The following is a 13,907-nucleotide window of genomic DNA, read 5'->3' on the forward strand; positions in this document are numbered from 1 at the left end:
GCTCAGGAGACTGTTTTCAACAACCACTTCCTGAGGCGATACAGTGGCCTCTCAGAGCTCATATTTTTATGACAGTTTTACTAGACTCTAGGCTTTATTGAGAGCAAGGACCATTTTCAAATAACTGCCCCCCCAACACCCTACACACACACACACACACACACACACACACACACCCCACACACAAATTACCTACCACAGTGCCTAGCATGTAAAAGGAACACAATACATATTTATTGAATGCACTGTCTGCCTAATCACCACATGCTATCCTGGGGTTGTGAATTGGGCAGCAGAATCTTGGAGCTGGTGGCAGCCTCCCTAAATATGTGGGACACACCCTATATGGTCTCCTTTTGTTAGAAGGCTTCCACAGAAGCTCCCTGCTTTTTACTGTGAGGTCCTGTTCCTTGCAGGCTATACTCTTCAAGCCATACTCAAGCACCATCAGTCAAGTTCTCAAACTTATTTTCGAGTTTGAACTCTAATCTAATCAGTCTCCTGGCTCCATCTCCTAGCTCCCCTAAATCTTTTATTAGGTTTTTTCCTGGATTCATTGTCCAATTCAGGAAGTAGGGGGAAAAAAAACCCTGATATTGAAGGAATTAAGAAATATAACAGGAAGGATGGAGGGTGAGAAATTTATTCAGCTCTCTGTTGTTCACAGAGAAGCAAGCTCCAATCTCTTTGCCGGGTTGGTCAGGGAGAGGACAGTAGTGAGCGGAGGTGACCTTCGGACAGAGGGAGATTGGCTCTTCATTCTGTGGTGGGGCAGGCAGGTAAGAAAGGAGCTGTTGGGCCATTGTCACGCTGTCCTCCCGCACCTAGCATTCTCTCCTTTATTCTCCCAACCGAAGGGACCACAGTGGGGATCCGCCTTGGGCTTCAGGGCCCCGCACACACCCGGAGCACCAAGTGGACGTCGGATGATTGGAAGGAGCCAGGAAGGGAGGTGTGGTGCCACCAGTCCTGACCACTGGCTGCGTGAGCCTGTGAACAGGGAAAAGGCGACCCTCTGCGGTGTGTCTCCCGCCCCCTCATTTCTCCCTGGAGATCGGCAGGGCAGTCCCGGGTGACTCAAAGTTGCTGGGGGTCGCTTGGACTCCCGTCCCCAATCTCCTTGGCGAGCCCGCCCGGCACACTCAGCCACGTCCCTGACTCGCGACGCTCAGAAGCGGCCCCCTCCTCAGAAGGTGTGGATGCACGGGTGGGAAACACTGATAACCACCACACCGCCCACAGAAAAAGCCCAGTAACAAAAACCACCGTACACCCATCACAGGCGGAGCCCGACTCCTCAAGGTAAGTTGTTTATTTGTCGCCGTTTTGGCGATCCTCCCTGGACAGCTGCGGCAGCGACAGCAGCTGTGCCGCGGGCCCTGGAGCTCCCCGAGGTCTTCCTTCCTCCGCCCTCTCTCGGTGCTTCTGACCCCCACCCTCTTCCCTCCTCTCCCTGCCTCCCTCCTTCTTGCCCTCTTGAGGGCCACGCACACACCCGGAGACACCCTCCGCGCTTGGCTACTCACACTGCGGCTTAACCCAGCCGACAACGCACAACTGCCAAAGCTTCGCGGGGGAGTGTGCGGGGTCCAGGGGCGGATGCCAAATGGGGCTGCGGGGGGCAGCGTGCAGCCCCTCTCCTCCCAGCCGCGACCCCCTCCCCATTCTCTTTCCCTAATCCGGGCCTGCCAGCAACATTGACACCTGAGCGGGGACTGGGCGGCAGAGACAGCAGGCCCACTGGCCTGGCAGCTGGGAGAAAACAGCGGGAGGCGGGGACGGCGAGGAGGAGCGGGAGGCGGGGCGAGCGGGGAGGCCGCTACCTAACAGTGAGTGACGCTCATCTCAGCCAATGGATGCCAAGAGCTTCGACGCCGGGGCGGGGAGTGGGGGGGGCTGGCTCCGCAGGGAGGTGGAGGCTGCCGGGGCGCTGGAGGCGGGGGCCGGGAGGAGGAAGGGGAGGAGGCGGAGGCGGGCGCGGTGGCGGAGGCGGCGGCGGCGGCGGCGGCGGCGGCGGCGGAGGAGGGTAGATTGCGCCCGGGACTGTGTCTGCCGAGCTCCGCGGCTGTGCCTGTGTGAGTGAAGGAGCGGCGCGGGGAGGCAGAAAGGAGCGCGGGCGAGCGCAGCGGCGGGACGTCTCCGGCGGCCGCGGACGAGCGGTGGCTCTTGGTGTGGGGAAGCAGAGGCGGCAACAGCGGCAGCAGCCTCAGCAGCAGCGGCGGCCGCCTTTCCGCCGCCGGGGACGCCGAGGCACGGCTGGTGGCACTGACATCGGCGGCCCTGCCTCTTCTCTCTCGCCCCCGGCCCTCCCATGTGATCGGTCTTAATCCCGGCAGAGTGCGCGCGTGGGGCTCCATTCCGCGGTGCCCGGTCTCCTTGCCAGGGTGGGTGCTCCTGTGTGCGCTTCTCCTCCCCATCCCCCTTCCCCCAAGAATAAAAGAAGAACCAAGAGGCGTGCTTAGAAAATAAATAAATAACCACCACACACGCGCAGCCCTGAGCGGAGTCGGCGGGGCTGGCGGCGGCGGAGGAGGAGTGAAGGCGGCGGCGGCGGCGAAGGAGGAGGAGGAGGAGGTGGAGGAGGAGGGACGCGCGAGAAGGCAGTAACTTTAAAGCCAGCTCAGAGCCCAGACCTCCAGCCGAGCGGTTTGCAGCGCGGCGGCGGCGGCGTTGAGTGTCTGGCCCGCCGGTCCGGTCGGGGTGTGCAGTAGGACGGACGAGCAGCGCGTCGCTGTCCCCCGGCGGCTGGAGATGTCCGAGCCCAAGGCAATTGATCCCAAGTTGTCGACGACCGACAGGGTGGTGAAAGGTAAGCGGCGCGCCGCGGTCGCCCGGCTGCACCGTGTGCCGCAGGAACCCTCACGGCTTGCCTCCCCTCCCCCCGCCTCCGGTTCTCTCCTTGCTCCAGCCACGGACCTTCTAGGATATTGTGCAACCCTCGAACCCCACTCCTTTGCGCGCCCTTCCCCCAAGCCTCCCACCCGGCCCCACTTGGGGCATTTTTATTTACGGGGGCGTCAGTTGGCAAATGGCTGAGCAGCGGGGAGGCGGCGGCGGGGGTGGCGGTGGCGGGAGGGGGCGCCCGGGGGGTGGTTGCTGGCAGGGTGTAGCTGCTGTGACAGAAATAGGAAGTGGGTGGCTGCTCGCAGGCTTGCATGGGATCGGGTTTATGATTTTCTTTTGCAGAGGGAGGGGTGATTTATGGCTTTTAAAAAATTAATATGGCATTTTTATGTGGCCGTGGCTTTCCACCGACTGCCTCGCTCGGGCAGGGTTCTCTCGGCGCTCCATTGCAGCAATTCCCTCCGCGCCCCTTCCCCCTCCCCCTGAAAAGGCCTGCACAGGACTCGCGAGAGAGCGGGAGAGCGTGGGGGGAGCCCGGCGCTTCCTTCCGCGCGGGGCGGGGGCGGCCGCAGGCTGAGCGGGTGGCGGAGGGGACGCGCGGGGGCCGCGGGAGGCGGGGAACGACCCGAGAGCCCCGCCGCCGCCGCCCCGGGATTCCCCCGCAGGCCCTGAGAAAGACACGAAAAGCTGTTCTCCAACCTCCCTCGCCACCCGAGCCTTCCCCCGCCGACCTGTCATTGCTCTTGAATGGTTCCCCGCTGGAGCACACCTCCCGCGTGGTAACCTCACCCCTCTCGCTTCTTCCATGCCCTGGCACCCCCTTGTTAACGGGCTATTTGATTCCTATTATTGGCTCCTCTCCCCGCCCCGGGATCGTGTATACTCCTGCCCCTGGGGTTTCTGGCGAAGAGAAGCCGGGTTGCGTGGGGGTGAGGAAGGGGACCGCCACTGGTCTTTCTTGCCCGGGAAAACCCGCCGTCCTCCTTGTGTTCCGTGGTGGAGTGGGGTAGGAACCATCCTACGAATCCTGGAAGGATGGGACGACGGAGCAGATCTGCCAGGCTTAAGTAGTGTCCCTCGTCCCTGGTGTTAGGACCTGGAGCAGAGCGGGGATGGGGTCTGGGCTAGGCGCGCAAGGGGCCGCTGAAATTGGAAACAGCACTGTCTGGTGTGGCTTGTGTGTGTGCGCGTTGTGTGTAAAACTGAGATAGTATTTAATGCGGCCATGCAAGTAGAATGCAAGGCAATAAAGTCATTTGCCCCATGAGCACTTAGGTGAAGTAACTCAGCAGCCCTGAGACCATGAGACAGAAGGCCTGGGGTGTCGGAGTTGTTCATTGCTCCATGCACATTTGCTCAGTTTTTAAAGTTTGCGTGTGTGTGTGTGTGTGTGTGTGTGTTTTCCTGGTGATGGGGGGATATTGTGTTCTGTTTTTTTAAGAAAGAGAGAATAAAGTATCTTTTCTTGTTTTGGTTGTATTAAAATCATTCCTGCTTGAATGCAGTATTCATAGACTCATCAAAATAAGGAGGAAATACCCTTGCAGTAATGACTGGAAGTAGGGCTATAGATGCACAGCTGTTCTTTCTGCAGGCATAGCTCCTCAGGTTGAAACAGTGAATTCTAATTCATTCAAAAGAACTAGGCTATGTATTAAGGTTTTCTGTTGACATTTTAAAAAATTACGACCTTTTGCTGAGCTATGGGAGTATCTCCCTAAAGTGTGAAGTTTAGGTGTAACTCCAATCTGTATGTTGAGATTGCCTGTTTTCAAAACAAGTAATGTAAAGCATACGATTCAAAAGATAGCAGTAAATGTGTCAACAAATAAAAAACATTCATATGTGCACACATAAGTTCAGGTTCCCTGTTTTAAATCACAAAGTGTGGCTTCTCCCTGTAAATGTAAAGTTGTCAAGCAGGGAAGAATGTAAAAATAATTGTCCATGCGTTCTGGCTTGGTGTCTTTACCAATTATTGTGAAGGAGCCCATTCATCCATTCCATGCCTATTTTGTCTTGCTTTTTCCCAATGCTGTATTACAACATTTTTATAAGTGGCTCTTTATTGTAAGTACACAAACACCCCATAATTCCAAAAATATGATTTACATATTTTTGCAGAACTGAAATGCACATGTGGATAATATAGGAACATAGGAAAGTCTCAAAATAGGAAAAGGTAATTTTGCATTTGTTTTGATAAGGATCTTGATATGAATTTTGAATGTGATATTTTGTTTATAGAAAAAAGTTTTATTGATAAATCGTAATTTTAAGGTGGGGATACTATTTTTCTTTTGCTTTCTTAGAGACTTTATATTGTTGGCTTAAAAGGCATTATCGAAAGGTGGATCCAACATTTTGTCTCATATTTGATTTTTATAACTAATTGTTTGAAATGGTAATCTATTTTGATTATCAGTTCTCTAAGAAATAGTATTTCCCCACTTATACACATGTTTAGTGAGTAGAGAGTGCATGTATAATGAATGGAAAACAGATGACCAAATGATTTTTTTGAATTTACAAAATTAGATAAGACATAGTTCATGGAACCATGACTTGAAAATTTGTTAGAACTTAATCTCAGTGGTCTGGGATTGACTCTTTAATGCAGGGAAAGGATTATCCTTGAGAAAATTTTGTGTTCCTTAAGCTTTCTCTCCTTTTACAAAATACAGATAGTAGTATTTGGTTACATATAGAAATAAGTATTTGGGTCATTATTACCATGGCCTGCCTGTGGTGTTTGTTTACAGTTATCTGCATTAGTGTCATCTGGCTTTTGTTGTATAACAAATTGCTATTTACAAATAAAGCTGTGCTTGTGGTTTTGTTTGTAGTAATACCATGATGTGACGGCTTTCTTGATTTGTACTTCCAGAATGCAACTTTAGAAAGGTAGGTTGAGTTTAAGTCTCAACTAACTATGCAATTTTTCAGGTTCATAGCATCTTCTAGAGTGTGTTCAGAGCCCGTGATCAGTTTTCCAAATCTTAAAAATGAAAGGGAATGGCAGCATTGGAGACAAAAAGCATTCATTTAGGTTACCTCAGGAAAAAAGTTACTTCATTTAGCAAAACTGGTGCTGTTTCATTTTGACTGTTCTTGGATAAAAACAATGGAAAGTGTAAAAATTCATAGACAAGATCTAGGTAATGCCCTTTGTTGGAAATCAGAATAATTTGATCCATTTACTGTTTTACATTTTTTTAAGGAAACAAAATATATGTATAACTATATGGCAAAAGATGGAGGGCAGTAAATAGAAGAATAACCACTCTCCCGGCGTTCCGCCAGCACACCACATAGTCTGGATTTTCTCTGAAGCAGTGCTCCACAGGCCTGGTTTCAAACTTTGGCTTTTGTTCATTTCTCCCTGCCTGTTCCTGCCTTTAACTCCTTGACTGGCCCTAACACTCCTTATTGGCTATAGAACTTTGCTACACAAAAGTCATACACTTAGAGGAAATTAAATTGTATGTGATGAGTGTCTTGCTTTGTTGCATCGCTTTTCCCTTCCCTTTGTTCCTATCTCTAAGTATTTTCCAATGGGCCTCTTACCTTAACCCAAACTGATTTTGACGGTGGAAATTCCAGATACCATGGCAGGTTGATGGGGGGTAAATTCCTGGGAGGAATTTTGGGGAATTTCTCAAAAACTGTAGGTAGGGAATTTGTGCTGTGTGTCAGGTTACTTTTGCCTGTGGGGAATTAAAACAAAACAAAACATGCTGTCTTTTTCTGTATTGCCAGCTTATATACTATTTGTGAAGACAAAATACACATAGGGAAATTCTGGAAAGGTATCTTAAGATCATATAATCATGAAGCTGGTAGCTAAGCAAAATATTAAATAAATAAGGGTTCAAGCCACCAGTGTTTCTAGCTGAATGAGATAGTAATACTGCTTAAGAAGAAAATAAAAACATGCTACATCCGTAATCATCATCATTTTTGGATTTTGAAACAAAGTATTAACTAATGCCATTTTTTGTGGTGTGTCAAGAAGAGCTCATTGTGAATTTATTTTACTTAGATTTATTACCATCAGTTCAGTTATTCCGTGTATATTCTATGTATCTGGTTTTCCATTTGAGTACAGTAAAACCTCATTAATTCAGTGTTATTAAACGTCAGTGTTTGGTGGCTAAATTTACATCAGCACTGGATGTGAAGAAAGGGGTCTGCTAATCTAATTAATACTATAAACAACACGATTTGGGCATGGTTAATATACTTAACAGAACAGATTCTTTTCAGGACATACTGAATAGCATGTCAATTAATGCTATTAATTACAAATTAGATTAATCTATTCATTAGTATTTTCTTTCAGGATTTCTACTATAAAGTAAATATAACAAAAATGCATGGTTTTCAACAAATTTTGTAAACTTAAGGCTTAAGGCATTTTGTAAACTTAAGACTATGATTCAGGGAAATTCCAGTGATTTAAAATGCTATCTATTAGAAGATTAACATGTAAAAAATAATATTTTTTGGAAACTGGAGGAAAAAACCTCTACTTTAAATGAGCCATGTGTTTTAAGACATCCAGTATAAAATGTGAAAAAAGTAACACCTTAGAATCTAGTTAGAGGTTTACTCCAACATTTGTTTGTATTAGTTTAAAAATATGCCTTTTTAAGTCTATTTTGTGTTTTAAGTCTCTTTGTTTCTATAAGTATGACCTGTTTTTATTTATAATCTTAGAAATATGAAATATGACTCTGATATACTGTATGCTTATAACTTTTGTAATTGGACTCTTACTCTTTTCCGTATCTTTTCTGTGTCAGCCATGTGTAAAGTTGGAACTAATTATGAAACCAAATAAAGAATCCATTTAGAGTGACCTCACTGGAAAACAGCATTTTTCTAGATATACCCTCCTTTTAGCAAATCCAGTTAAATTACAATTGGAAAGTTTTGTGAAAATATTGGACACTCCAGAACTATTAGAGAATGATGGTGATTCATGATCTGGAACCTTGGTAAATACTAAGAAATCATATTGTTACTCTTTTAGCAACTTTCTTGACATTCAAGAGAGATACAGTGAGATTTGGAATTCCATCTTTCTGTAATTGCCCTGTTATATTTGATAAGTCACAGGCTATTTTCCTCAAATGTAGAATTGTACTCTCCATTCACTTGTGAGAACTAGAGGATCTTCAAGTGGAATTTGAGAGACCAAGTGGTCATGCTTGCTCCCCTTGCCTGGGAATGGCAATTTGGTCACTGCTGACACAGAATTACAAATGAGAATGTGTTAATGTATTTTCAGGGTCACTCAAGAATAGTCAGAATGATTAATATTGAAATCTGTGAATGCCTTGGGTCTGCAACAGTAGCTTATGGTGGCATTTATTTTATAGTTGAAGAAATGGAGACAGAATAGATAGAATGGTCGGTCACAGGTGGGACTAGAATGCAGGTAAGTGTAAGCACATTCTTTCCTTTAGCAGAGATGCTCTTCTCCCTTAAAAATCTCTTTGACACTGTGACTTCTTTTGGTGTATTTAAGCTATCACATTTTATTTCAAACTTAATTTTACTGAATTACTAGCTATATAAAATAACTGTAATAGAAGAAGCTTTTGTATCTGTACTTAGCGGAAATAAAAATTCTGATGATAAATATTATAATCTGGTTTGATCATGGCATGAGGTTTACTAAACAAAAACTGTTCAACATTATTTTCTGTTTATGTATGTACACGGAAATACCATATTTTCCTGCTAAAAAGTTTTTTTTACTTTTATTTTGAAGGTTGTTATCATAAGCCTCTTTGTCTGAAATACAGATAAATGGCCCATACCATTGGCCTGTTTTGAGGATTTTATTAATTTCTAAAGAACGATCAAATGAAAATACCAGCCAACGCTTCTTAGGGTTTTATTCCTTTTTAAAAAATAGTCATCAGGTGGGAATGTAGACAATGAAACACGATTTTAATTTATAAACTAAGTCTTTAGTAGTCTTGATATTTGCAGTATTTTTAACTCATTTTATTTTTTACTGTATTTCCATCTTCTGTCTTCATGCAGGCTATATCATTGATAAGCCATCAGTTATATTTCATATGAAGTCAAATAAAACATTTCATATTTCTCCACTGTCAGGTGTTCTGAATAATGGCTTAAATCAGATGGACTGTCAGCTTGAGGACTTAGACCTATGGCTGGGATCTCAAATCCATTTCACAGATGTACATGCAGTAGCCGAAACCTTGAAATTAGAAACAAAAACCAAGGAAGCAGTAATTGGTTATGAAATTACTACATTTTTGGAATTAGATGTATTCTTTGTAAGACCATCCTAGAGAAAAATAGAATTTTCTGTTTATCTTCTTATTACTTCCTTAATCCATGCTTTTGCCTCACAGCAAAATATGGTGGTCTATCTGACTTTCTATGAACTATCTCCTGGAACTGGAAATTCTGCGAATGTCTGCAGAAGCATAACAGATACCAGAGATTTATGTTTGCAACTGCCTCAGATTATGACATACCACCTTACAGAGTTGTCATTTTTGGGTACCTTTGTACAGTTATAAACCAGAAGAATGATGGTTGATGTTGAGACAGAGTTTTATTTATATGGAGCTAAATTTTAAAAAATCCCACCACCTCTAAGGTTCTAAGACTTGGAGTGTCTTCTCAGAGTAACTGTCTAGATCCACTTTATTTTTTTTCTCTTTTCGGGGAAGAGCTACTACTTCTGATTTAAAATGTTCATTTGTCTCTATGTAGCATTCGAACGTTTAGGAGGCTCTAATACGTCATTGTTTAAACTGTATCTTCCAGGATGCTGCATATGCTTGGAAGGTACATCAGATTATCTGTTAATATGTCTGTTCAGAGTTTTAGTTTGAAAACTATGGTCATTGAACCAATGGGGCCTGGCTCAGTGCCTTGCTTCTTATGCACTGAATCAGTTCTTGTCAGATGACTTTGGACATTGCACAGTTCTCACGTGTGCCTCCTAAAGCAGTAAATGGAGACAGATTATATGTTTATTTTGAGCTCATTATATTCTGATTCTTTGTAAATGATTCTATACGATGACTGTATGGCTAATTGGAATGCTTTGTTCTCCAGCCATATCAGGAAATACAGTATGAGGAGGAGGTATTAATAAGGTGATATAATTAGGTGGAGGGCAGTTTTGTTGTTTGGTCATTTGGACTGGCTTTATGCCAGTTGGGTTTAAAAGGCTAAATCCTTTTCATCATGACAGAGTAGTTTGAACTTGAAAGCTTTCTTTCAGTTTTTGTTGTATTTCTCCATAGACTGATCAGTTTTTGACAGGTGAGAAGAAATATGTTAATCATTTAGTGTTTGACATATTGGGTGATAAACATTTTTTAATTATTGTTTAGATTTGGACTTGAAGAGAAAAGGACCTGGCAAATTCCATGAAAACTAACAAAACCAAGACCAGAAAAAAAAACCCTCTTCCTTTGTTTACATCTCAATTTATCATTTTCTGTAATGCTTTTATAATTTAGAAATGCAGTCTTCTTCAGCATAACCTCCTGCCCTCCTCCTGCCCTCCTCTGGCCCCCAAAATGTCATTGGATTCTATCCAGGTAGGAAGATATATGGGCTATGAGAAGTTAAAAAAATGTGGCACCAACTCTGCTGACTCCTTATATTCTGCTAAGTGGGCTTTAAGCCATCTGTTGACATTTGTTTTTAAACATCCTGTAAGCTATGCCATTTTATCAAATTAAATTAAAAACACAATATATTCTCTTACAGTGACAGAACCTGAGTCAGGACTTCCAAGTTTGTGTTATTATTGTTATGACTATTTTGTTTTTTACAAAGGAATTAAAAATTTTTTTCATTACACCTGGCATTGTTGGTCTGCTGTGCATATTAATGTCAATAAAGTACATGCGTCCCTTCTCTGTGTGGGTTTGATTATTGTCATGGTAACAGTTCAGTTGTCATCACTTAATTCTCATCATTTGGCCTTGGTTCAGATGTCGCCTCCTCTGGGACCCACATCTCCTGATATCTTCAGTTGGAGTAAAGGGACTCGGCCTCTTCATTGTCACAGAGGACACCTTGAATAGAGCATGCTCTGTGAAGATTTGTTTACCTATCTGCCTCCTTCCCAGGAAGTGGAGAGCCTAGGAGAGTGGGGCATGGCTTTACTTATCTTAGTATGTTTAGCCCTGGTACAATGCCTACTGTAGATTAGACCCTCCATCCATGGTTACTAAATGAACAGAATAACTGATAAAGGGGAAGAGGGATTTAATTTCTAAATTATAGGGTTCTTTTCTATTTTGAAATTTTGTGGATCTCAAATCATGGGCAGCTTCCAAACTTTGGTGAGTTTCCTGATTCTCAAGCGCCAGTCTTGTAGAAGGGTGTTTTCACCTGAGTTTTTGAAATGCTTTCTTTCGTTAGCTGAGTTTGTATGTTTTTGCCCTAAAGAAAACCGACGGAAGCATAACTAGCAGGAGCGGCTTATCCCCCGGATGTGCTTGGTTTTCAGGGGCTTATTGTCAGTTACAGGGTATGTAGGTCAAGTTTCTCGAAGAGGGGTGATTTTTTCTTCCTACGGGAAGACTGGTGATGATACCAAGTTGAAGGAGAACTACTATGACAAGCCTCAGGGAGGCTTGGATTAGACTGCACGATTATATTGCTTGCTTAGAAAAATACACAAATGCAAATGAGTAAGAGCTAATACATTTAGGAATCACAACAGAGATGTGAAACCTGCTTGTAGGCCTACAAAAGAGATGTCTATGTAGTACTAATACAAAATCTTAAGGCACATCACGTGAGTACAGGCTGCTGGTAAGTCATCTCCTGATGGCTTAGCCCTGGGGTCCACATCAGCTGGGAGGGGGTATGATGAGGCATCTGCTCTCAATCTGTTCCTTACAGGAGACCATGGACCGGCTAGCCCAGACTTGGTCCAATGCCTCTCTGCTAAAGGAGGCTGCCAGGGCTTTCCAAGCACCCATTTATGGGCTAGGATTTCATCTGTTTCCCTAGGGCAAAAATACTTTTCCTTCAAGGAGTTGAAGGCTAGAAATGGTAGTTTCTCACATAAAATCACATCATTGTCAACTTCTTCCCATTTGCATTCAGCAGTCAGGAGGTGATATCTCTGGTACCTTCACCTCTGGTCAGAACTCTACCTGAGTGTACTCTCATTCGACATGCACTTTCAGAAACAGGTGTAGAAAACTTCCAGTATCTTTAAAAAAAAAAAAAAGTTTCCTCCCCTTTCCCAAGTGATGACAGAACTTAAAATTATGATAGGAACTGAGACATTATTCAGTCTGAATAAGAAGAGGTTGAGTGGTAATTTAACTATAGATTATAGGTATTAAAATTTCTTTCTACAGTGGATCACACTCATACATTATTACCACTAACAACTGAATAAGAGGAAACACGATTGGGAAGGAGCCAGGATTTAGGTGACCCTTTTTTTTTTTTTTTTTTTTGAGAGCAGTCATGGACATTTAAGACTGGCACGGATTATGGGGGAATCTTCTGAATGGAGAGAATAAAGGATTCTCATTTATTTGGGTTGTAAATGTGATCTAAATCTGAAATTATGAAATTCTGAAGCTGGAAGAAACTTTGGAAATCCACTCATCTGGCTTGAAGCCAGTCCTCCCAATTCTGTAGGGTGAAAGGGACGGAGAAGGAAAACTTTTATCTCATACACTTGCTGTGTCTGAACCAAAGAAAACGAACAAGCCAAACTGAGATTTTGAAGGTACGATCGTGATCTTGCCCAGGCCATCCCCATTGTGGAATGTCCTGTCCAGCCTCTGGGGTGGATGGTAATCCCACTGTTTCATGAACACATGTGAGGAGCTCCTACTTACTAAGACCTGCTCTCCTTCTGCTTGCCAGAGTATTTCCTTAGGGTTGATACCAGTCTAATGCTCTGGAGTACACAGTCATTATTCCTAGCATTGCCCCACAGAGTTCCATGAAATGGGCCTTATCTGTTTTTCATAAGAGAGCTTATTTGATATTAAAAACAACTTTCATGTTCTTAAATCTTCTAGCTGTACCCCCTGTGGCATCATTTCTGGGTCTTTCCCCAGCCCAGTAGCCTTTCTCCAAAACCATGCAGGTTGTTAAGGTCTTTGGAAAATGGAGAAGTGTGATAAGATACATCTTAGCTAAGCTATTTTCATTGAACCTCCATCACCTTGAGCTTGATTGCCTAAGCCCTCTGCTCTGCTCTTCTGTGTCCTTATGCTGACCCTTAACCTTCCTGAAACTCTAGTCCTTCACTGGTGGTCCCAGTCTCGTATGCATCTCCTGATGCCCGTTGGCTGGGTGCAGACTGCCACTGCCAGGATGCTCCTACTCCTGTCCTTTCTATTGAAATTCCCCTCCGTTGTATCCTCTCCCAGGACTGCAGCTTTCAGGTGTCAAATACCTAACCTGCTCCATAAGTAGAGCTTTCCAGAACACCTGAGTAGCAGATGCATGACTTTCTGGAGGTGTTGCTTTCATTTTACTTGCTTTTATTTGTAATATAAACCAATGATAAAGACAGCAAGATAGCTTGACACGACGGTGCCATTAGCATGGTAACGGAGGACAGGCCAGGTCTCTTGTTTACTTTGCCAGTCACACCACCATGAAGAAGGCAGCTCAGCACCCCACTTGCCTAGAGCCAAACCTGCCTCCTCTGCCACCCAGTTTTTGAAGGTGGGTGATAAACAGCTCCTATGGTCATTGAGTTTGGCTAACCCAGTGAGTTCTACTGTAATTGGATAACTCGCTTAAGTTTCACTGAGGCCTAAAAGAGGCCAGTGCCTTCCACCTACGGTGTCACAACACATTTCTGTGTTACAGTCAGCTGTGAGGTATTAACAGCTCCTGACAACAACGTACAAAAGTTGGCAAATGACTTATTTTAAAATACCTATATAAAAACGAGGCTGGATTCATGCTCAACCCTAAGATACTGCTTTCCCCTTGTATTCTCATATGTTTCCTCATGCAGGAGAGGAAGGGAACAGAGCTGTAGCTGTCGTGGGGATCTCGCATTA

General features: G+C 44.4%; 1 protein-coding gene and 1 long non-coding RNA gene across 7 annotated transcripts in view; one reads left to right on the forward strand and one right to left on the reverse strand.

The window, feature by feature from the left end:
* Nucleotides 1-627: 627 nt before the first annotated feature.
* On the reverse strand, nt 628-1,806 carry LOC116869629. The gene is made up of 2 exons (XR_004383078.1): nt 1,527-1,806; nt 628-990 (listed from the first exon to the last, which is right to left on the reverse strand). It is a non-coding gene; the product is annotated as an uncharacterized LOC116869629 (long non-coding RNA).
* Nucleotides 1,807-1,998: 192 nt separating this feature from the next.
* The window catches only part of PPP3CA (protein phosphatase 3 catalytic subunit alpha), a 317,790-nt gene continuing 305,881 nt past the window's right edge, over nt 1,999-13,907 (forward strand). The window contains exons 1-3 of one of the 6 annotated variants that reach the window (XM_032860903.1): nt 2,603-2,809; nt 5,691-5,748; nt 8,229-8,287. Coding sequence is in view for 2 of the 6 variants with exons in the window: in XM_032860901.1 (XP_032716792.1) it covers nt 2,752-2,809 (58 nt within the window). In the remaining 4 variants the exon portion in view is untranslated. Of the gene's footprint in view, nt 2,810-4,988; nt 5,027-5,690; nt 5,749-8,228; nt 8,288-13,907 lie in introns of those variants that run through there. The other 5 variants (XM_032860904.1, XM_032860906.1, XM_032860910.1 and 2 more) reach the window with 5 other exon arrangements.

Source organism: Lontra canadensis, unplaced genomic scaffold (assembly GCF_010015895.1).
Source record: "Lontra canadensis isolate GAN:19392208 unplaced genomic scaffold, GSC_riverotter_1.0 scaffold1, whole genome shotgun sequence".
In the NCBI taxonomy this organism is placed as follows: Eukaryota; Metazoa; Chordata; class Mammalia; order Carnivora; family Mustelidae; genus Lontra; species Lontra canadensis.